The sequence below is a fragment of the Podarcis bocagei genome (genome assembly GCF_964188305.1).
Source record: "Podarcis bocagei genome assembly, chromosome: 4".
Classification (NCBI taxonomy): Eukaryota; Metazoa; Chordata; class Lepidosauria; order Squamata; family Lacertidae; genus Podarcis; species Podarcis bocagei.
In genome coordinates, this window is record NC_138128.1 from 796,589 (window position 1) to 819,628 (window position 23,040).

The 23,040-nt window shown below is 52.1% G+C and overlaps 1 protein-coding gene across 5 annotated transcripts in view; it reads right to left on the reverse strand.

Moving 5' to 3' along the window:
• Positions 1-16,721: 16,721 nt before the first annotated feature.
• OPA1 (OPA1 mitochondrial dynamin like GTPase) overlaps positions 16,722-23,040 on the reverse strand; it is a 53,521-nt gene continuing 47,202 nt past the window's right edge. For 4 of the 5 annotated variants that reach the window (XM_081190065.1, XM_081190063.1, XM_081190064.1 and 1 more), the window contains 2 exons: positions 18,308-18,388; positions 16,722-17,183 (listed from right to left, as the gene is read on the reverse strand). In XM_081190065.1, the coding sequence (XP_081046191.1) occupies positions 18,321-18,388 (68 nt within the window). In that variant the 3' untranslated portion in view covers positions 16,722-17,183; positions 18,308-18,320. Of the gene's footprint in view, positions 17,187-18,307; positions 18,389-23,040 lie in introns of all 5 variants that reach the window. The other variant, XM_081190062.1, reaches the window with a different exon arrangement.

Consider the following 23,040-nt stretch of genomic DNA (forward strand, 5'->3'; position numbering starts at 1 on the left):
ATAAAAAAACCATCCCCCCTCCCAGTTTATAAGGCCATAGAGTGTTGAATCAGCCCAAGGCCTGGGAGAAGAGGAAAGTTTTTGCCTGGTGCCTAAAGATTTGTAATGAAGTAGCCCAAGGGGAGAGCATTCCACATATAAGGAGCCACCACAGAAAAGGCCCATTCTCCTGTTGCCACCGGCCGGACCCTTCATGCATGGGGCACGCAACAAAGAGCGTCAGAGGACAAGCACAGGATCCAGGTCTCTCTGGGAGGGGACGATCCTTGGAAAATAGGGAAATTTGGAGAGTCTGTCCTTCAGTTGGAGTATAGCAGTCCACCTCCCCGCTGCCTTTTCTGAACACCACCCATCTTGTTCCTCACCCCACCTGCATCCAGGGGGAGCCGGTCTGGACTCTGCTAGGACAGAAGAGCAAGAGAAATTCCGACGAAAGAAGAATGGCAGACGAAATTAATGGACTACGCAGAATTGGACAAAATGACAGGAAGGATTCGAAACCTGTGGGACCAGAGATTTACAGAAGACTGGAAGAAGTACACGAACTATTTGAAGAGCATTTGTAATTAACAAATTACACTAGTAGGACTACAAGAAGTTTTGTAGGGAGAAATATACGAAGTGCTACGAAGTAGATAAAGATAGAGATATTGGTTATGAGTTTGAAATGTAACAGGGAAAATAAGAAATGTATACTAAGAGATTAGATTGGAAAATTTTCAGACTGGACAGATGGAAGTCAAAATATTGAAGAAGGTGTAAAAATATGTTTAATTACTGATGAAAATTTAATATGTTTAATTACTGTTGAAAATATATATATAATATATACATATATATATGACAGAAGAGCAAGAAGCGGGGAGGCTCAAGCCGTCCCAGGAGGTTTCCCGTCCTCCACCTTCGCCTGCAAGAGCCCACGAGGGTCTCCAGCCCCCCAGCGTGGCCTCGGAGGTGGCCGCAACCGGCCTTTTGTCTCCCCACACAAAGCCGCTTTCTGCTCCGGCGGCTCCAAACAAGGTCTCCATTAACTCTGGCCCTGGCTGCAGCCGCACGTGCAAGAGAGAGGCCTTGAGCGGCTCCTGCAAGATGGAGACAGGCGGCCGAGGGGTGGCTCTCGCAGGCCAGACTCATTGGCTGGGTGTCACTGCTGTTGGAAGAATTTAAGGTCTCGAATATCTAAATTAAATGTTCATAAATTTACAACACAAACACATACATGAGTATGTAAACCACGTGTCTGAAATAGTACAGGAGAGCAATCCTGAAGCCATTTTGACTCTTCCAAATGGACCTTAGATGTTTCTCTGCAAGGAGGAAGGAAATGGGAAAGCCTCTTCCTTGTCTTTTGCTTACCTGTCTTAAGGGTGTATTTGTGTATGAACAGGGTGAGCCTGTGACCAGGACTCAGGAATTAAAGTATTTACCATCCCAAAAGTTACTGCCCAAATAAGCAATCAGTGACCATTGTCAGGTATCCTGGCAGACAGGATTTTTGTTGTAGAAAGCCTCTTTCTGTGATGTATGTATGATGTTTTTGGGGGTGGTCTTGAGCTACAGGGTGGCAGTTTCAAAAGTCTATATAAGACCTTGCACACCATTGTTCTAGGTTCCTCCTCCCTCCTGCGTGGGGGGAGCGAGGACCCTGTTGCAACAGTTTAATAAAGATCAGGCTTACTAGCTGCTTTGCTTCTCAACATTCTCTGGTTGGCCTCTGTTATTTTCTCCTACCATTAGGGAACCCACTTAAGGGCCTTCTCGGTAGTGGCGCCCGCCCTGTGGAAGACCCTCCCACCAGACGTCAAAGAGAAGAACAACTACCAGACTTTTAGTAGACATCTGAAGGCAGGCCTGTTTAGGGAAGCTTTTAATGTTTAACAGACCACTGTATTTTAACATTTTGTTGGAAGCTGCCCAGAGTGGCTGGGGAAACCCAGCCAGGTAGGCGGGTTATAAATAAATTATTATTATTATTATTATTATTATTATTATTATTATTATTATTATTATTATTATTATTATTGACTCTATATGGGCTCTTGGGTACCCCAGAAGGGAAAAGGAGCAGATTCTGTTTACATCACTGCCTATATTTACCTCCCCGGGAGCCTATTCAGGGCCCTTTGGGCAGTGGGGTGTCAACATGGAGGGCAGAGCAGGCTGCCGATGTCGCCATGGCAGCAATGTAGGAGGGGGTGGTGGGAGGAGGAAGGGGGAGGAGGGGAGCCGTGGGAGAATCCCCAGAGAGCCCCCCACCCCACCAAAGGGCCCACCAGAATGTTAGAATTCCTGCTCCCTGATTGCAGTCATGGGGTTGTTGTCTATCCCATGACGGTGTCTGTTTTGACTCCACAGAGTGGGAAGTGACGGAGACAGGATGTTTGTGTTCCTGTGTTCCGTGAAGTGGGACTATTGTCCTTTGTCCTTTCTCTTTGCTGTCTGATGCTAGAGAGAGAGGGAGCCATGTTGCAGTGCTCCGTGTGTGTTTAGATGTAAATAAAGTAGATTAGCCAAAATGCTGAGTTGCTGAGGTCTGTCACGCGAACTGTGAAGACTCTGCGGTGTCTGTTGGCATCAGTCGCTGTGATGGACGCTGCCATGTTGCTTTCAATATGCCAGTAAGATGATAACAGTGTATTGCCATGACTGAGTGTCACTATATGCTTATATCAAGTTTTCTTGCCAATAAAATCCCATAAACTGGAAAAGAAAGGAAAAAAGAAAGGCTCTTGCCCTGGGCTGCATCTTTGTGCCCAGCAAGAGTTGTTGCCAGCTCCCTCCTCTGCCACCTGGGCATTCACAGCCACTCCCAGGGCCCACCTGAGAGCCCCCAGTGCCAATGTGTGCCAGTGAGAGTCTTACAACTAGCCATTAAAGCCGACATTGTTCTTGCAAAGAGAGGGAGGGAGGGAGGGAGGGGGAAGACACACCGAGACTTTTCTCACATCCAGCAATTTAGGTCACGGAGTCCCCCTTGGGAGCAGGGAAGAGAGCCCTGGCTGGGAAGCTAATGAAGATCTATGTTCCTGGCAAGGCAGCGCTCAGGGCAGGGAGAGGCCTCAACGCAGCCACTCTCCGCAATTAGAACAAAATGCCAAAAGCCTCCCAGGCAAGGATGCTCTTTGCAAAAGCTGGTCCCACAGCCCAGATAGACACCCCCAGACCACCCCCTGGAGAAAGATGTCCAGGAGGCCGTCCCCAGAAATCTGAAATCCCCTTTGCAGGCTCCCCTCCACACCCTGAAGAGCATCTCTGAATTGCCCCCTGTCAGTTTCTGTTCCTGCAGGAGGAAAGGGGCGACGCTTTGGTTTCTGATTTCCTTGCATTCCACCCCCCTTTCCCTTTTTCAGATAGCCCTTTCTTGCTATGCAAAATGAACAGAAAGAAATTAGAGGAAATCAGACAGTCAGGACACTCTCAAACCTGCTCCCCCCCAAAAAAAGGACAGGAACAGAAACAGATTGGAGCAATTCATAGAAGCTGTTTAAGGACAATTAATAAGCTATTGGTCATCCAGAAGTTTGAAAAATGGGCTGAACTCTACAGGGAGGAAACTTGGGATTAATTAGGAGCAGGGGTGCCACCTCACCCTCAGGATTGTGGGTGTACGCCACTGCAACACAGATGTGTGAATGCGACGTCACGCGCACACCTGCATCCAACCTCCACTCAAAGACGTCCAACGAAGGAGAGTCCACTACCTTCCAAAGGAGTTTGTTCCACTGTCAAACAGCTCCTACTGTCAGAAAGTTCTTCCTGATGTGGAGTCGGAATCTCCTTCCTTGCAACTTGAAGCCACGGGTTCGAGTCCTACGCTCTGGAGCAGGAGAAAACAAGCTTGCGTGTTGCAAGACCTAGGTTCCTAAGGAAGCCTGATCAAAATGCGGTGGACAACCTGTGTCACTCGGGGTGGTGAGCTGAAAAAGCAGCCTGCCACCCGTCTGTCCCCTCAACACCCCCCCCCCCATTTACAGCAGTAGCAACAGCAGCTCCTGGGACTCTGCACCTTGAAGAGAGTCCCCCCCCCCAGCTTAATATTAATTAGGGGCCCCACTTAAGGGTTTTATTCCAGCGACTTTCAAGAGAGAGCCATGAAAAGGCTTTTCATAAGTAATGGCAGCAGAGAAAGGCAGCCGCTGTCACACCGAGATTGCTGCAAATGGGCTATAATTAACACCTCCAGGAAAGGGCGGCTTGGCTTTCAGGCACGTGCAAGCACCTTTCTCAAAAAACGTGATTAAAAGCTTGCAGGCAGTGGGTGGGGGGGGGATGGAAGAGGAAGAGGCCAGAAAGGACCCCAGTGAATTGCAGGCAGGTTGCATCAACCTGTTTGGGTTGAGAAACAACCTGGGCCAGCGGTGCAAGGCAAGGGGGGAAACTCTTGACCCCGATATATCTTGGTAATGAAGTCCGCAGAGGCGGCTTCCCCAGGAGCCGGTGACAGGCGATCCCGCAGCAGCAAGCTGGCCAGCGCTAATGGGGGGCTTTCGCTGGGCTTTTCCAGGTCACGGACTCCGAAGGGCAATTAAGTGCAATAGGAGGCCACGGACTGGGCTGGGCTGGGGGACCCCTCGGTGGGCCCAGGTACCTGCGTCGTTAAAGGCCTGTAGCTTCAGCATGATGAATGGTTGCGGGCAGCGAAAGACCCAGCCGCCCATTAATCTGCCCTAATCAGCTTGAAAGCTGGCTTGGTTTATTTAGCAATTAAGTGTTTGGGGCGGGAGAAAATGATCCACCAGCCCTTGCAGTTGTGCAGGGCTGCCCCCCCCCCCCTTGGATAATGGCAGGCAGCTGCAGGGTCTCCCTTTTCCGCCAGGGAGAGCAAGCCATGCCTTTTCAATTACCGTCATCGGCAAATGCTGGGAAATGGGCCCCCGGGGGTGTGGGGAGAGGCTCCCGGGGTGGGGGGCCAGATCGACTCTTGAAGGGTGGTAATTGCCTCAGGCAGGCTCCAGGAGGAGGCCTCCAAAATGCTCCTCCAAGGAGCCATGGAGATGCGTTCTGGAAATCAGGGTCTGGAAGCCAAGGCTTCAAAGGAAAGTTGGGCATGTTTAGCCGGGAGAAGAAGAGACTGAGAGGAGATGGGATGTTGTTGTTGTTGTAGTCGTTTAGTCGTGTCCGCCTCTTCGTGACCCCCTGGACCAGAGCACGCCAGGCACTCCTGTCTTCCACTGCCTCCCGCAGTTTGGTCAAACTCATGGAAGTCGCTTTGAGAACACTATCCAGCCTTATCATAGTTTATAGATTAAGCATTCCTCATGCAATATGAACTTAATTTTGCAAGCAGCCGTCTCAGGCCCACCTGGGTTCTAGATACAAGTACTAGGTCAGGGGTCTGCAACCTTTAAGACAAAAAGAGCCACTTGGACCCGTTTCCGAAGAAAAAACAACTGGGAGCCGCAAAACTCGTCATCATAAAAATAACTTTTTTGTCACTTTTTTATTATTTCTTTGTTTGACCACTCAGAATTACTCCTCCTCATAGAAATAAACGTTAAATTAACAAGTTACCTTTTTTTTGTGTGTGTTCTTCACTCCCCTTCAAAACAGTGACCAGCGTGCATGCCCCCTTTCAATGCAGTGACCAGCGTACATGCCCCTTACAATGTAGCGGGTGGGCAGGACTAACGCATGCACCTCCCCCATGCGACGTCACAGCCAGTACAGCGCCCGCCACAGTGGGGAGTGTTGAGGAGCACAATGCGCCTCCTACCCTCACTAGTATCCACCCTGGAGCCGCGGCAAAGGTGTAAAAGAGTCACATGCGGCTCCGGAGCCGCGGGTTGCAGACCCCTGATCTATGTACTGGCTCACAGGGAAAACTTCAGAAATTCATCTAGACATGTGAGCTCAGCTCCTCAGCAGCCCCTTTGCCTGAGTGATAATCCCAGGCATCCTGATACCTGAGGGCCAGACAGGTAGCCATTCCAGAAATAACAAACCCAGATGAAGGCAAAAGGGTGGGATGAACTTGGCTGGGAAACAGGGAAATGTAAAGATCTCTTTTGTTCCACTTGATGGGTGTTTGGTGGAGGGCAAGGGGAACCATGGGGCAGGGTCCAGGATGCTCAGATTCCTGCCACCAGACCTCCCCTTTCGTGATGTAACCGTGATGTATGAGTGATGTAGTTGGGGGGGTGTAACATGGGGATTAGCAGCTAATAAAAGTTTGGGGGCTCTTTTGTTTGGGGTTTCCATCTTGTTTCACCTTGTGGCAGGTAAAGACCAAGCCTACTGGCTGCCCTCACATTTCTCTGTTAACACCTGTCTGTGTTGCTGAAAGGCAGGTAGGCAGCCCACTTTGGGTTCCAAGCAACCGGGGGGGGGGTTGCATGGGAAAGCATGGGGAAATGGCTGGGGCCATTCTGTGGCCTCTGCCCGCCCCCTGCACCTCCTGGGGCATCAGCTTCCCTGGCCCACCCCCTTCTCTTTGGTCCCAATCCTCTTCCATGGCCCGTCTCCATCTTCTCCCTGCTGGGCAACAAACCTTCTCCGCCTTGTGGCAAGGAGGCCTTGGGAAACAGGAGCCGGGGTGAGGTGGAGGCAGCCATCTTCCTCCCCTGGCAGCCCCCCCCCCATCACTCTTCTGGCCTGACTTCTCCCCCCCCCAGCCCTCATTGATCATGTGGGCACCCCCTTTTGGCAGCTAGTGACAAGCAACCATATTTCCAATGAGTTGCCTCCATTGTGTCCCCGTTTCCTCCGACCACCAAAGCAGCTGCAGAGCCTTTGGGGACCCCCCCCCCAGGACAAAGCGCGTCTCTGGCTTTCAGGGGAGAACAAGGCTGGCTGTGTCCCTGTGAGGAGGGCACCGCCAGGGGAGGAGAAGGGTCCAACAAAGCCACCCTCTTTTTTTCATAAAAAGGGGGCATTTGGGGGCAGGAGGAGAGGATGAGTGGGCGCTTGAGGCAGGCACAGAAGAGCCTTTCTCTGCCCCAAAGCACCCTGCGGATGCTGTCATCCGTTCTCAGTCTTTGGGGTCCAATATGATGCCCTGGAGAAAGCCAAAGGAGATGGCTGGGAGTGGGGGAGAGGCCCCTGCAAGACCAGCAGGGATATTGGGGGGCCACATTGTCCTGAGGGGCACAGAACAGGCAGGTAGGAAGGTTTTTGGGCAGCAGGCTACCCAGAGAGAAACAAGCAGTGCCACCGTGGAGGATGGCTGTGGAGGCCTCTCCACTGCAGCTCCTGCCACAGAAAACATCTAGTGGTTTTGGAAAGGATTTCCTCCTCAACATCGCCAAGACACACACACTTTCCTACCCCCCCCCCACATATTTTATGCGTCCTTAAGGCCTTTCTGTCAATCTCCTATTCTCTGCCAAGCACTCAGCCAATCCTAGCCCCAGAGTCTAGCAATGGCAAGGAGGTCCCTCCCCGTGTCTCTTGCGCCGGGTGGGGCTCCTGGCAGAAAAGCTCCCCCTCCCCCTGTTCTTATGCGCCCCATTGTGGGAAGCAGCCCTGTGGGGTAGCACTGACCCACCAGAATCCTGCTCTGGCTGTCAGCATCCTCAGAGCATCTTTCCCCAAGGCCAGGGAAGCAACACAGAAGGGGTCCTGCTTTGAGGAGCTTTTCAAAGAAGAGGTTCCGTATTTGTTTCCTGACCTTGCAAAGCCTCTTCCTTTGAGGGTTTTTGAAATAATAAAACAAAATCTAGTCGTGTGTAAATTTTATGAAATCCCTGGCCATTGGCCCATGTTGGCTGGCTGGGTGGTGGGGATCCAAGCCTGGGAGCAGCCAGGATTTACTGGCTGGGGGCAGGCTTCTTGTTGGGGGGGGGGGCAGTACCCAGTTATCAGCAACACAATTGGTCAGTTAGTTAATTATTTTTATTTATTTACTTAATGGGGGGGGGAGACTGCTGCCCCCTCTGGCTATGCCCATGGGTCGAAGGCAGGGGTCTGCAACCCGCGGCTCCGGAGCCGCATGTGGCTCTTTTACACCTTTGCCGCGGCTCCAGGGCGGATACTAGCGAGGGGAGGAGGCGCATTGTGCACCCTGACACTCCCCACTGTGGCGGGCGCTGTACTGGCAGTGACGTCGCATGGGGGTGGTGCGTGCGTTAGTCCTGCCCACCCGCTACATTGTAAGGGGCATGTACGCTGGTCACTGCACTGAAAGGGGGCATGTACGCTGGTCACTGTTTTGAAGGGGAGTGAAGAACACACACACACACACAAAAAAAGGTAACTTGTTAATTTAACGTTTATTTCTATGAGGAGGAGTAATTCTGAGTGGTCAAACTAAGAAATAATAAAAAAGTGACAAAAAAGTTATTTTTATGATGACGAGTTTTGCGGCTCCCAGTTGTTTTTTCTTCGGAAACGGGTCCAAGTGGCTCTTTTTGTCTTAAAGGTTGCAGACCCCTGACATAGAGACATTTATCATTTGGTATTGTGCAGCAGGGGCCCTTTGAATAGATAGGAAGCAACTCTGATGAAGTGTTTTGTGGGGACAAATCACAAAAGTCACAAAAGCGATGGTGCTGATTTGGTAGTGGGCTGCATGTGCAGGATATCTGCTGGAGGGGCAACTCCCCCAACCTGTACATAAATTCCTGCAACACAGGGAATGTCCCCTGACCAAGGCAGCAGGCAGAGAGGCGCCCAGCTCCAGCTGCCCACTCCAGGAGGGACCTTGCTCTGCTTGCGGGACCCCCCGCCATTGCTAAAGCGCAGGCAACTTCTATTGACATTCCCATGACTTGGCCTCACTGCTCAGTTGCACCTCTGAAAATCCTACCGCTGTTGCCACTAATCAATATTTCTCCTCCTCCTTTTGTTGGCTCTCAAAGGCACAAAGAAGGCAGACTGCCGGACTCTGCAGTGAACCTTCCCACCCATTTGCTGCCAGGAGCAGCTTGTTTCAGGGTTGCTCGGACGTAACCATGGCAGGCCGCGGGGCTGCTGGCGCTTGGCTTTGCGGAGGAGGCGGAAATGTTCTAGTGGGAGAGCAAACAGGAGGGACTCCGCCTGGCCCTCGCGGGGTGTTGACACAGAGAGCATTATTCCAGGATCCATCGCCAAGTTGCACTTCAGGGGGACAAAAGGAGACAACCCTGTAAGCTGGCTCGGGGGGGGGGGCAGGACGGGGTTATCAAGCTCAAGATGTTAGTTCAATATTTGCCGCTGGACGGAAGGCGTTTGGGGCTTCCAGGAGTGTTGACATCATGCTTGGCCAGCTCAAGATGAACATATTCAGGAGAGCAGAGAAGGGGTGCCTGAGCGACACACGGCGGCCCCTCTGGGGGCAAAGAAAGGAGGCATGGGTTAATAAAAGGTGTTGCTAATGCTCGGGCCAGGTCAGTCTTCCTGCCCTCCCACTTTTATTTCTGCAACAGCCCTGTGAGGTAGGAGAGGCTGAGTTAATATGTGCTCATAAGCAGCGATTGTTGTCAATAGATGCAGGATGGAGGGGCCCAACCGGCAGACAGGGCACCAGTCCCAGGAACCCCTCTTGGCATCTCTACTAGAGGGATGGAGCAAAAGCGTGCAGAGTTTCAGACTTTTTAGTTTAGAGATAGGTGAATAAGAGGAGTTTATAAAATTAGGCATGGCAGGGAGGAAGAGGGCAGAGGAAAGTTTCCCCCCCTCTCTCATAACCCCAAAAAACTTGGAAGATGTAGGACAGATGAAAGTCCTTCTATGTGCAGCACAGAGTTGAACTATGGAACTCCCTCCCACATGAGGCAGTGATGGCCACCAACTTGGATCTCAGTAAAAGAGGACTGGGCAAATTCATGGAGGAGGAGAGGGCAACCGAGGGCTTCCAGCCACCACAGCGATGTTCTACTGCAGAGTCAGAGGGAGCCATGCTTCTGAACCCCCGTTTCTGGAAAGCACTGGAGAGGATGGCATTGCTCCTGTGTTCGACTCCTCCTTGCTGGTTCCCCCCAGGCATCTCTGGTTGGCCACTGTGAGAAGAGGATGCTGGACTCCCTGGGCTGATCCTGCAAGCCCCTCTGGCTGCACAGATGTGCTCAGAGCCTCTTCGCATCCCAGCCGAAAGCAGAGCTCTCCTCCAGGCACACAAAAGGCCTCGTCCGGCCGCTAAGCCCCCACTTGAGAAAGCCGAGTCAGATCACCAGACCCCCAGCTGACACAGGCAAAGCTCTTGGGGGATGAAGAGATGCGGGGAGAGTCCATGAAGCTGGCTGCAATGGTGGGTGGCTTCCTGCCTTTCTGGGCTGTTTGTCCAAAGGATGAGGACCCCCCCTTTCTCTGTGTGTGACCTACTGATCCTCTAGACCAGAGCCATGAATATTCCCGTAATCTCTTCCAGAGGCTCAACGGCCTCAGGGTCTTTTCATGGAGCAAAGCCTCTTGGGGCACCAGCAGCATCCCATGGCCCCACAAGTGTGGGGAGGAGGAGAGAGCCATCAATGGCTACAGGGGCAAAAGAAGACTTCTCTTCACCCTGGTCAAAGACCCAGCTTGGCACATTTGCATCCACACACACACACAGGCGGGGAGCCTCCATGGGGCCCCTCTGGAGGCTTCAGGCAGAAAATCTGGCTAGCCCTGCCCCCCCCCCCACAACTATATGGTATAACTGTTCTGCTCTGTCTCCACAACTGGGGGACACCAATGCTTCCGAATACCAGTAGCTGGAAACCACAGGAGGGAGAGCTGTTGCTCTGGCGCTTCGATTCTGCTGGCAGGTTCCTCGCTGGGGCTTCTGGCCGGCTGCTGTGAGACCAGGCTGCCGGCTGATGTAATAAATGTAAATCTGAGTCCTTTGCAGAAAATCAAGAACCCTTTTAGAGTCCTTTGCAGGTTCTCCATCGGTCGGAGAAAAGAACAGAGGCCAAGCAGAGAATATTGAGAAGCAAAGCAGCTCGTAAGCCTGGTCTTTATTGAACAGTTGCAACAGGGTCCTCACTCCCCCCACACAGGAAGGAAGAGGGACCCAGAACAAAAGTGTGCAAGCCCTTATATAGACATTTTAAATTGCATACCTTGGAGTCCAAGACCACCCCCACCCCCACCCCGATGCATCATACCTACATCACAGTAAGGGGTGGTCTACAACAGAAATCTGAATGCATTGTTTACCTCATAATCTGAGTGTGTTGTTTATCTCCTGTCTAGCAAGTTACCTGTTAATGCGTACTTGATTGATACCTTGGGGAGCCTGGCCAGTCTTTTGTAATGATAAATACTTATTTCCTGAGCCAGATCACAGGCTCACCCTTAAGACAGGATTTGTGAAGGAAAAGACAATGGGGAGGTTTTTCCATTTGACTTTGCAGAGAAAACACCTGGTCAGTTTGGGAGTCAAAAGGGCTTCATGGCTGCTCCTCTGCACTGCCCCAGACATGTGGTTTATATATTTATGTACGTGTTTGCCTGGTACATTTATGAACCTTTATTATATACATAAGACCTCAATTTCTTTATTTCAATGAGATGGGCTCCTTTAGGCCAGATCCAGCTGGGCTCTCCATGCCTTCCAAAGTGGGCTCTGCCCCCCAGACACAGGACAGGCCCTGTGGCTCACCCCCACAGCTCCTGCTCCCTGGCAGAAGGCAGGCAACCCCCCAAAAGCCACAAGGGAATCTCTCCTGCCTTCCCACGAAGGAAAAGGTTGCAGGAGATAAGCCCAACTCTCAGGGTGCATCTCACTCGTCCGCTAGAGGTTTCTAAGCAGAGGTGCAATGACCATCTGCCGGGGATGATTTTGCAGAGATTCCTGCATGACAAACCACAGCAACTGGGACTCTTCCGGCAGCGTGGGAGGGAAGTTGCAGAGGGCCCACCCAGTAGAAATAAAGAGGAGAGGGCGGGGAGGCCCCCAGACATGGGTGTGCCTCGACTTCCCTGGAATGCAACAGGGAGGAGGATCGGGACCACCTGCCAAAGGAGGGTAGAAGAACAGAAGTTTAGCCCCCCAGATGCAGAGTGGCCACTTGGCTGAATAATATAAGCAAAGTAGTTGCTCACACTCACCTAAACCGCCATTGCCGCAGCTGCTAAGAAGCCGTGTGGACAGCAGAATGAGGGCAGACTGGATTTCTGCACCAGCGCCCTGGGACAGCCAAGCTGGTGCCCTGCAGACGTTGTGTGGATTCCGGTGACCGTGGCTCAGTTGTCAGGGATGATGATGGGGTTCAGCAGCGGCATCTAGAGGGGCCCCACACTGGTGGCCCCTGGCTCAGGTAATTAGGCTACTAATGACCAGCAAACTTCAAGCCTGTAACTCAGCGGCCTTTGCCAACCTGACGCCCTCCAGAAGTTTCAGGCTGCAATTCCCATCAGGCCCAAGTGACTAGTCCAAAAGAGCTGGAGGACAGCAGGTTGGCAAAGGCTGGGCTATAGGTATTGGACTAGGAGCTGTTAATGACAGGTCAGCAAGATCTAGAGGACAGAGAGTTGGGCTATGATTTGGCAAGTGAATCAACCATGATCAACTCTCTGCAATTTCCCCCAACCTCAACTAATGTGTGGGGGGGGCTGTACATTGTTCTGTGCAGAGAACAGCGGCTGCGGTCTGGAAACCAAGCCTTACGAAGAAGGGTTGAGGGAGTTGGGTATGTTTAGCCTGGAGAGGAGAAGACCGAGAGGTGATAAGAGAGCCACCTTCAGATATCTGCAGAGTTGTGCCCCACGGAAGATGGAGCAAGCTTGATTCGAAGGACCGTAAATGAGATTCCAACTCAGCATTTGGAAGAACAGGTTGAAAAGTTCAAGAGTCGAATGGACTCCCTAGTGGACTCTCCAACCTTGGGAGGTTTCATAGAAGGGACCCCAGGGGTCATCCAGTCCAACCCTCTGCAGGAATCTCAGCTGAAGAATCCCTCACAGGAGGCCATTCAACCTCTGCTTAACCATCTCCAAGGAAGGAGAGTACCAATTTGGAACAGCTCTTACCATCAGAAAGTTCTTCCTGATGTTTAGTTGGAATGTATTTTTTTTCTTGCCATTTGAACCCTGTGGCTGGGGTCCTCCCCTCCAGAGAAGCAGAAAGCAGACTCGCTCCACCTTCAGTCCGGCAGCCATTTAGATATTTGAGCTCTGTTTTTAAGCAGAGGGTGGATGGCTGTTTTCATGAGATTCCTGCACTGCGGTTGCTCGGACCAGACAGCCCTCGGACATCCCGCCGTCTCCCCGACCCATCTTGCGCTCTCTTCTCACGCACCTCATTCCAAAGGATCTCCTGCAAGGGGACAGGTTGTTCCCCAGATGTGAGTCTCTTTCCAGAGGGCTGGAGTTCAGCGGGGGGAGCAGGAGACGCCTGCAGCCCCGGCCTGTAAACAGGCCATCATTCATCGCAGAGGGAGAATGGCAGGCAGCTGCGGAACAGGTGTGCAAGCCCTTGTGCTTTGCCGAAACCTGAGCAGGGCGCTCTGGGGGCTCCTGCCTGCCCCCCACCCCTTTAACCTGACACTTCCATGCAGCCGCTCTCCCCAGCAGCGCCAAGCGCGCCCGCCTTCTACCCAGGCTGTTTTCTGCCTGGCTGGGTGCAGACATGGCTTGCATTAACTCCCCAACCTGCCAGGAAATTATGGGAAACAAAAGGGCCCGAGATGTCCCTCAGCCTCCGACAAGCCCCAAAACAAATGGTACAGGAGCAGGGTCACAAAGGAATCCGACGCCCACCGCCCGCCCTGGAATTAATTTACCTACCTCAGAGCCCATTCAGGGGAGGGGGGGCGGCTGCGACATGACAAGATCGGACAGGCCTCTGCCCGCCTCTGGGCTCCTTTGTGTCCCCCGCATAATAGACAAGGCGAGTGCATTGCAGGAGGGGTGGGTGGGCACCGTGTCGTCCCCCCAGCGATGGAGCAGGGCCTTTGCAAATGCTAATGGCCTCGGAGCAGGACGGAGGATGTTGGTTTTCACACAAAAACAGAAAAGAGGCATTGTGGAGAGAGGCTGGCAATAAACGTGTCATATCTGCGCATCAAAGGCTCTTGCAGGCCTCTCTCTCTCTCTGGGCAAATGATGCCTCTCTCCTAGCGCTGTGCCAAAAATGTCTCCCTCGGTGTGTGTTTTCGTCTTCTTTTACCATTCTCCATTGGTTTGTGAGAAACGATGTTGCATCTGAGAAGTCAGGAAGGAGGTGTGGACATTTTGGGGGGCATTCTCATGGGTGGAGGGGCTGCAGGCAAGGAGGTGGAAGGAAGTTGGTTCCCTTTGGACTTTCCAAAGTGGTAACTTGGTCATCCTTTGGAAGCCGCCCTCCTCCGAGTTTTGCAAGCAACATATAGAAAAATAGATGCGCCAGGATAAACTTTGCACTCAAATGCTGGCCAGTTTTCACAAGGACTTATTTGAAAAATAAGACATCGTAAACTGGATTGAGTTTCTCTCAGTGGATGCATTTGCCCATAAGAAGAGCCTGCCGGATCAGGCCTGCGCCCTGCCTAGTTCAGGATCCTGTTCTCAGACTGGCCAACCAGCAAGCAGGATTTGAGCCCTGGAGCCACTGGGATTCAGATCCGCCTGGAATGAACAGCCCCCCCCTCTTCCGTTAAAAGTGTCCATCAAAGTGGTTCTGCAAGTTCATGGGCTGGATTGATGGACAAACTCCCGAGTAATGCACTATAATTTCTGTGTTCAAGCAAATCTTAAGATAATAAGGGTAATTTTGTTTTAATACAGTTTCAAGTAAAATGTAGTCAGCTGCCCTTTTCTTGATATGCTGGCTTGGGATAATTAAAAGGGGGGTGGAATCCATTTTCTTTGCACTCGGTGATCAGTATGAAATATCCAGCACTTCGCTGTTTTACCAAATGCAATCCATCTTGGCTAATTGAGGGGCTGAAAGATGAGTGTTTTAAGAAAAGGCCAAATGCTGTTGCGCACTTCTGGAGAGAGAGAGAGAGAGAGAGAGAGAGAGAGAGAGAGAGAGAGAGAGAGAGAGGGAAGCCCCCCTGCCCACCGCTGAGAGGGGTCCTGTGACCACAGAGCCTTCACTCTTCTAGCACACCTCCCTCTTGAATTAGGGGGACTCTTCCGAGATGCAGCTTCACTGTTGGGTCCAGGCAGCATGGCCCACAGCGTGGGAAGATGGGCGCTCCAGTCCACCAATATCTGAAGGGCACCACGTTGCCTGGTCAGGGCTGACTGGCAGAAAGGGCTCTTGGGGGTTCCCGGCAGAAAGCCTTTTCCCAGCCCTGCCCGGAGGAGCCACGGGGGAACTGGACTGCCTGGGCACAGCAGGTGCTCTGCTGCTGAGCTGGGGGTCCTGCCCCACCGCCTGAGCCCTTGGGGCAGATGGGTGGCATGCAAATAAAGAAGAGAGTAAGAAATTTAAGTGCTCAAAACCTCTCTTTATTTTGTTTTCCTTCAATGACATCTGCATTCAATAAATAACTTCCACGGGATACATCATGCTAAACGTCAGGTCGGCAACAGAGGCTTATAACTGAAAAGTGGACCAGACAGAATAAAGTACGAGAAGAGGATTGGGGGGGCGGGGGGGGGCGGTAAGAGACGGGTCTTGGTGCAGCACCCCTTTTTGGGAAGGACCCCCTTCTGGGATCCTGAAGTTGCCTCTAGGAAGGCCAGAGCAGCTAAGAGGCATTTGCATCATTGAGGGCACAGAATCTCTGGCGTGCGGCCAAAAGCATTTGCTACACACACAAACACACAAAATGCCATCTCATTTTATTTTTTAATAGCAGAGGAATGAGGAATGCTCTCTCCCATCACTCTCATTTTGGTTCTTGGCAACAGCTGCCTCTCCCTGCCCATCTTGTTTCCAGATTTCACAGAACACCATGCGGAGGAAGAGGGGGGCAGCAAAGGTAGTATCCCCTTTGCCGAAAAACAAAACAAAACTCCACCTCCCACCTGCGAAGTTCAGCAAGGCAGGAGAGAACTTACAAGGCAGCGCTGTGTAGCCCATCGAAGGAAGCAGCCTGCCAGAAAGTCACTTGCGCAGAGGTGGAAAGGCAGACAATGCAGATGTGGGGATAGGGAGGGGGAGAGTGGGCACAAGGACATTTGGAAAGATACCTCGAAAAGCGGGAGAGGAAATGTTACTGGTAACGTACATTTCTGCATTTAGGGCTGGCGCAAAACGACAGAGTCAACCCACAACGGATGCTTGGAGCTTCTCAACGGGGGTGACGAGTGTCTGCACAGAGGGGGCAGTTTCTTCCACGATGCAGAGAGGAGACGGCTGGGTTTAAAGGGACTGTGTGTGGAGGGCTGTGACCAGCACACGGCAGGGTCCCCTCTCCCCCCAAAAGCCACCGGAGCCCTGCAGCATAAAAAAACCAAACCAGGCGAGTCCCTGAAAGGAGCTTTCCCTCCAGAGTCTGCTCCTGCCATGCAGGCCAAGAGCAAACCTCTTCGGAGCTTCCTGCCCCTCTCTGAGGCGCTTATTCCACATGTCTCAAAAGCGGCTGATGCGCAATGAGATTTATCTGGAACTTGACACTGCCGGTGGGATACTCAGGAAGGAGTCCCTCTCAGCAAGCATAAAAATAAAAAGTGAAATGGAGCTGGCCAAAGTCCCACCCCAGGACCAAACTGCAGTGAAATGGATAGTGGAGGATGCTGTTCTTGGAGCCAGATGCCCATGAATGGGCCCCTGGGTGCCTGTTTGGACACGGCCTGGGAGCCCCCGCCAGGCTCACTCCCCCCTGCCCAGCTTCTCTCCAGTGCCTCAGTCAAGATCTGGCTCCCCAGAAGAGCATTGAAAGGCAGCTGCTCTCGTCTGGGGGGCCCCTCAGTGCGCTGCGTCACACAAACAAACATTACGTAGGAGGTGTCGTCGACGTATGTACAAAGGCTAAAATTTTATTTCAAGCCCCTCGGGTTCGCCACGCAAGGGAGCCCCCGACCGGCTAAAACCACTAGAGGCGGCGGAAGGGGTCTTGCCACCCCAGAAAGAAAAAAACCCTACTTCTGGCCCCTCCCCGGAAAAAGAGAGAGGGAGCACTTGCAGAGTCTGGACACCACCCTCAAGGCATCATTTCCAGGTGAGAAAGCGTCGGTTTCCGTTGCCAGGTGTGCTTCCCTCGACATTGTTACTGCCCCCGTCACCCAAAGGGCAGGTGGCAGCCAGGACCTCTCGTTGCCTCCTGCCAATTGTCTCCTTTCCCTGGGAGACGTTCGGGGACACCCCTAAAAAGTGCAACAGGGAGGAGAGGAGGACCAGGAGGCGCCGTGGGGCCATTTCTAGTGCTTCGTGTGTTCCAGAAGAGGGGCTTTGTCTTCCTGTAGAAGCTCTGCTGAAACACAAACACAAATGGACTGAATTTGCAGAGAGAGACTGGACAGAGGACCCCTCCCCCCATTCCCCCCCCCAAAGTCATTTTTGCTTGCTGGGAACAGAAAAGCCGCCTCCCATCCTGGGTCACCATTCACTCGCCAGGTATCTCAATCAAGAGACAGGTCCCTGGCGCCATTCCTCAAGCGAAACCCAGAAGGGTAAAAGAGCAAGACAAGAGGGAGAGATGGGCCCAGATTGCATGTCTTGCCCTCGGCTGGACTTGAGGGACGATTCCAACAGATTCCACATGAAAACGCTTATGGCCCTGTGGAGATGGCAGGACCAAATTGGTGGCGCATGCCCTTCTGGCTTGCACTCTTTATAAAGACTTGAAGAATTAGATTATCACCCCTCTTTTATTGTCCATTCTGGGTCTCCCAGCCACTGCCACCGTGTCCTTTCTCTTGGCAGATCAAGACGAGCAGGTGACAGCAAAGGCTGCAAGGTTTCTAGCTGGGGCAATCAGAATAAGGTCCACTATTTGACTATTGATTCAAAACCCCAAAATGTATTTTATATAATTGACTTTTTATTTCTATTATTTGGATATTGTATTGTTTTTTTATTGCTATGGCCGACGGCTGACGCAAATGAAGATTCATTCGTTCAGATTGGCCCAGAGCACGGGGCATCACAGGGCACAATGCCCCCCCCCCCCCGGTGTGCCATGCTGGAACCGGGAGGCCCAGATTCAAATCTCCAATCAGCTAGGAAGCGTGTTAAGGTGGCTGAGGGGTCAAGAGGCAATTCCCACTAACACAGGAAGAACATTTGTACGATGAGGACTGTTCAGCAGTGGAACAAGCTCCTTCGCAAGGCTTTTAAGCAGAGTTGGGTGGCCATCTGTCAGAGATGACCCTTGGGGAGCATCTGAAAATTCTGTAAGACTTGGATGAAGCAGCAGGAGGATTAACGGAACAACCTTTTAGGGCCCTTCCAGGCAAAGGGGGAGGTACGCAGTCCCTTGGCAAGACGAAGGGGGCTTCCTGCTTTCTGGCTGTGTTAACAAGAGCAAGACGAGCCTATTTTGGGCAGAGTCAGAGCGCTGCAGTTGCTTAGTGACCACCCAGAGCTCCTTACCTGTGCGGACCGGCTACTTCTCTTCTTGATGGAGGGCTTCAATGAAGACTTCAAGTTTCTCCTGGATCTCCCGAACCTTTTCTGGAAAAGTTAAGATGCTGCTGTCAGGACGGATGTCTCCAGGCACAGATGCCTCCTCTCCCAAGTGGAAACAGGCCTGGCCTCCCTGAGGAAGGCTGCGGGGCTGGGCCCCCATCCCTGCCCCATAGGTGCCCCGGAGGCCTCAACAAGACCTGCCTTGTCTGCAGCCAGAGCCTCTTCTGAAGCGGAGAGGGTGCCAGCACTCAGACTAAGGCCTGCATTGCTGTATTAATAATACTGTATTAACACGTCATAGCTAAACTGCATTAATTAAATTTCCACCTTTTATTGTAGACTAATCTAGTATAAAGGTGTGCCTCAGAATTAACTGGTTGGCCAGCCTTGGCAAAACTTCCTAAAAATAAAAATATGGCCTGCGTTTTTGCCGAGAAATAATTTCAGGTTTAGAAGTTGTGAAAGCTCTGAGTGCAGTCGCTTACATTACCACGAGCTCTTCAGAGGACAGGGTGGAGAGACACATAAATGTAAAAGATTGAATAACTGCAGATGCAGAAGCCTCTGAATGGCTTGTTCTTTTCAGGGGTTGATTTAGGAGGCCAAATCAGGCTGCTTCCTAGGTCTCACGCAGCTCACTCTGCTTCAGCAAAGCAGGATTAAATAGCATTTGGAGAGTTGCCCCTTGGCCAGCTCATAAAATATTCCAGAAGACAAAATAAAAATCACAATTCAGAGGTCCAGCCTTTCAAAAGAGGGGGCAGTGTTCAAACTAACCAAACCAAATCAAAGCAAAGCAAGACAGGCTAAGAGAAGTGCCCTGAATTTAAAGATGCTTTTGCAAAAGTTATAATCCAGACTTTGGCCTGTTTTGCTCACCCACCCCCAACCATTTTTTCCTTTCAAAGGTCAGAGTTTATCTGGCAGTCTGCCCAGCAGTCGCAGGAGCAGCAGCTACAGCCACTTATCTGTCTATAGGCTTATCTATTTACCTGTCAGCAAAAGGCGCAATTGGTGGCAAAGCTGACCCAAAAACACCCTTCCTGCCACGGGCCCACGGGTGAAGAGGCAGAAAACTCAAAACAAGGAGCCGCCCAAAGCTTGAGGAAGGGCGGAAGGGACAAAAGGGCAGCCCAATCTCTGCCCAAGCAGACCAGCCCCCAGACGGCTTGGACTTGGGGGTGTCTCCAGAAAAGAAAACCCATCCCTGAGTTACATGGCAGGTGAGAGAGCAGCAAAGAGCTCGCTCTTTCAGGGGTGCCAGAGGAGGAAGAAGTCTGCGGGGCCAGTTTATGGGGCAAAAGTAAAAATGAGACCCACAAGGCAGAAAGAAGCCAGAGCAGACTCTAGAGGACGTGCCCAGCTGGCATCCTGCACCTGCAGAGTCCAGCCTGCCACCTGGTCTCCAGAAAACCTTCTCCCTTTCTAGAACATTATGCCGTCCTCTGTTGCTGAACGGCTGGACTAACTTAGCCAGCTAGCCCTGGTGATCATCTCATGTTTATTGGGTGGATTTCCCCCCTAAATTGATTTTTTAATTCTGAATTTATTGTTATTCACGTTTTATACTGCATTTTATGCTGTTTTTTGTTGCATCAATTGTTTTGTTGTTAGCCGCCTTGAGCCCGGTTTTCTGAACTGGGAAGGGCAGGGTATAAATAAAATTTTATTATTATTATGATTATCATGGAAGATCACAGAGCCACAGAAGAGTAGAGCTGGAAGGGACTCTGAGCTCTGATGGCCAGAAAGTTCTGGTGTTAGGCAGAATCTCCTTTCTTGTAACTTGAAGCCACGGGTTCGGGTCCTTCCATGTAGTGAAGCAGGTTTGGTTTCTGCTGCTCCAGAGAGGAGGACCTGAGGGGCTGGGCTGGATGACCCTGGGGGTCCCTTCCAACTCTACAGATTCCATGAACTCTCCCACCCCAAACCTTCTCCTGTTTCCTCCCTGAACTCTCAGGGCTCAGCCCCCTCTCGCTGCCTTGCTTCCTCCCAACCTCTGCGCCCCAAAGCTGCTCCGATGGCTCCTGCACAAACAAGGTTCCCTTTGATAGCTTTCGGCACCGAGCGATAGATATGGAGAGCCTGGTTCTCGTGACACCTGTTAAACAGCGGCCCCCAGGCCGGCCACCCCGCTTGCAACTTGGCAACAATGACACAGGTCCCAGTGAATGGCCATTCTCCTCCCCATTTACTTCGTGTTTGCTCAAAAGATGAGCCCGTTTCCCTCCACCCATTCATCCCGGGGTCCCTGATCTGGGTCATGAATATTCCCATAATCCCCTCTCCCAATCTCCCATAAACCCCCGGCTGACACAGAATGAAGAAATCCTCTATTCAGAGGCCTCAAGAGAGCCATTCATCCTTTATCTGCACATGAAACAACACCCACAGCCCCTCTCATTTTCTTTGCATTAATCCTCTGATACGGGCTCCAAAGGGGCTCAAAAACAGACTAATTGATCTGTAATTACGATCTGAATACACACCGTGAACACAGAAAACAGAGTGGGGAGGGAGGGGGACGGTTGCCGGTAACTGTGGGCACAGGATGGAACAGGATAGAGCGAGGGCTGGAAAAATAAAGAAAAACCCACCTCCCAGCACCCCCGTTCTTAGAGCTATTTCAACCCCCAACTTCTGCAGTGCTGCCCTTTGCTTTGCCTGTTTCAGATCCCGCCCCCCCAGCTGGGGAAGTGGGCAAGGGACTGAGCAGAGGGCTGGCGGACAGTGTCATCCATGATGGCATCACGCAAGAACGTATCATACAAAGAGGCCGCAGGATGAGGCCAAAGGGGACCCCCCCAGCCCAGCACCCTGTTCTCATATTGGCCAACCAGGTGCCCAGCAAGCAGGATTCATGCCCAAGAGCAGAAACTGGCACTCAGAAGCATCCCTCCCTCTGACCGTGGAGGCAGAGCCATCCTGGCAGGAGCCATCAACGGCCCTCTCCTCCTCCACGAATCTGAAAGCCATCTGGGCAGATCACCATCATCATAAACCTCACTGAACTAGCCAAAGATCATGACATCATCCACAAGCACCACCCGAGCAGGTGCCCATCACGCCTCCTGTGGGAGGGAGTTCCATAGTTTAACTCTGCGTTGAGTGAAGGAGGGCTGCCCTTATCCATCTGGAATCTTTCAATGTTCAGCTTATGTCAGGGGACTGCCATCGGAACAGGGAAGGGAAGCAGAGGGGGGGGGCAGCTGGGTTACAGGGAACCTCCGAATATCTTGCAAAGCAGTTCCTCTTCCGGTGATGAGGGAAGCCACACCTCCAGTGGGGAAGAGGGGAAGGGACCGGAGGATGCTGCTGGGGGCCTCAGCACCGCTCCTGATCCAGCCGGCCAGGAGGGAAGCATGCCCCTTCCATCGCCCACCCTGCGCAGAGGTGTAAAACGCAAAGAAGGAAGGAAAAGGCTGGGGGTGACGAGGCTCTTATGTTGGGGGAGGACCCGGAAATGACCACTCCCGGATTCTGCTAGCGACTGAGGCAGACATGAACTTGTGGCTCTGTACTGTAAATAGTTTTGCACCAGAATAAAACCTGTAAAAGACAGGTCGGAGTCCCGACTGATTACTCACGAGAAACCACCACTGCCGTCTGACAGCTTAGTTACAGGTGCACAAGTTCTAGTGTGAAGAAAATACTTCTCTCTTCACTTTCTCTATGCCATGTGCAAATTTGCAAACTTCCATCAAGTCACCTGCTCCCTGTCTTTCTCTCAACTGAAAACTCCCAAATGCTGCAACCTTTCTTTGCAAGAGAGTCTCTCCACACCCTGGATCCTTTCGGTTGCCCTTTTCCGAACCTTTCCAACCCTACAATATCCCTTTCGGGACGAGGCGCCCAGAACACTCCTCGCATGCCTTTGTGCAGCCGCACAGAGAGACTGAAGGCTGCCTGAACCGGGTGATCTGAGCTCGGGTCGTGCCCTACTTCATTTCCCACCCCCTTCCTTTTTTCAAAAACCACTTTACATTAATGCCTCGCATTTTTGAACCAGTTTCCTCTTGCTCACATACCGCGCCGACTGGCAGGAAAAAGCAGAACTTTAAAGAGAAAGCCACCCAGGCTGCCCTTAAAGAGACAGTTCTCCATCGATCACTTGCGGAGACAGATTTATAATAAGAGGCCCCCCCTCTGTTTCTTTAAGGCTGCAAAACCAGATGGGAAGTGAATGGACAGCCAGCGGGTCAAGAAAACACAGGGGAGGTTCCGCTTGTCTGCCGCATTTGTGTTCCCCGCAGAGAAAGGGGGTCAAGACGGAAGCAGCACGGCCGGCGGATGGAAAGGCCTCCTTTCTTCGCCCGCCTACAAAGGCCGGCGCTGTTCCCCTCGCCCCGCTGTCAAGCGGGGAGAAAGATTGGCTTGTCAAAAGGTCCCCGGCAGCCCCGGCTTCCCAAAGAGGCAGAGGCAGGCAAATGAATCCGGGGAGATTGTTAAACAATTAGCTCATTAGCGCCACGAAAGCGCCAGACAAAGGGCTGCCGAGCGGAAGGCGCTGGAGCGGGATTTATAGCAGTTCAGGGAGAGTCGCCCCATGAATCACGGCAGCGGAGGCTGTTGCGCAGGATTAAAAGGGAAAGCTCGCAGGAGAGGCGGAGGAAGTCCGAGGAAGCGTGCGCGGCCGGCGAGGAGCACGCTCAAAGGGCGCATTGTCAGCAGCGTGCAAGGAGGCCAGTTGCTGCCTT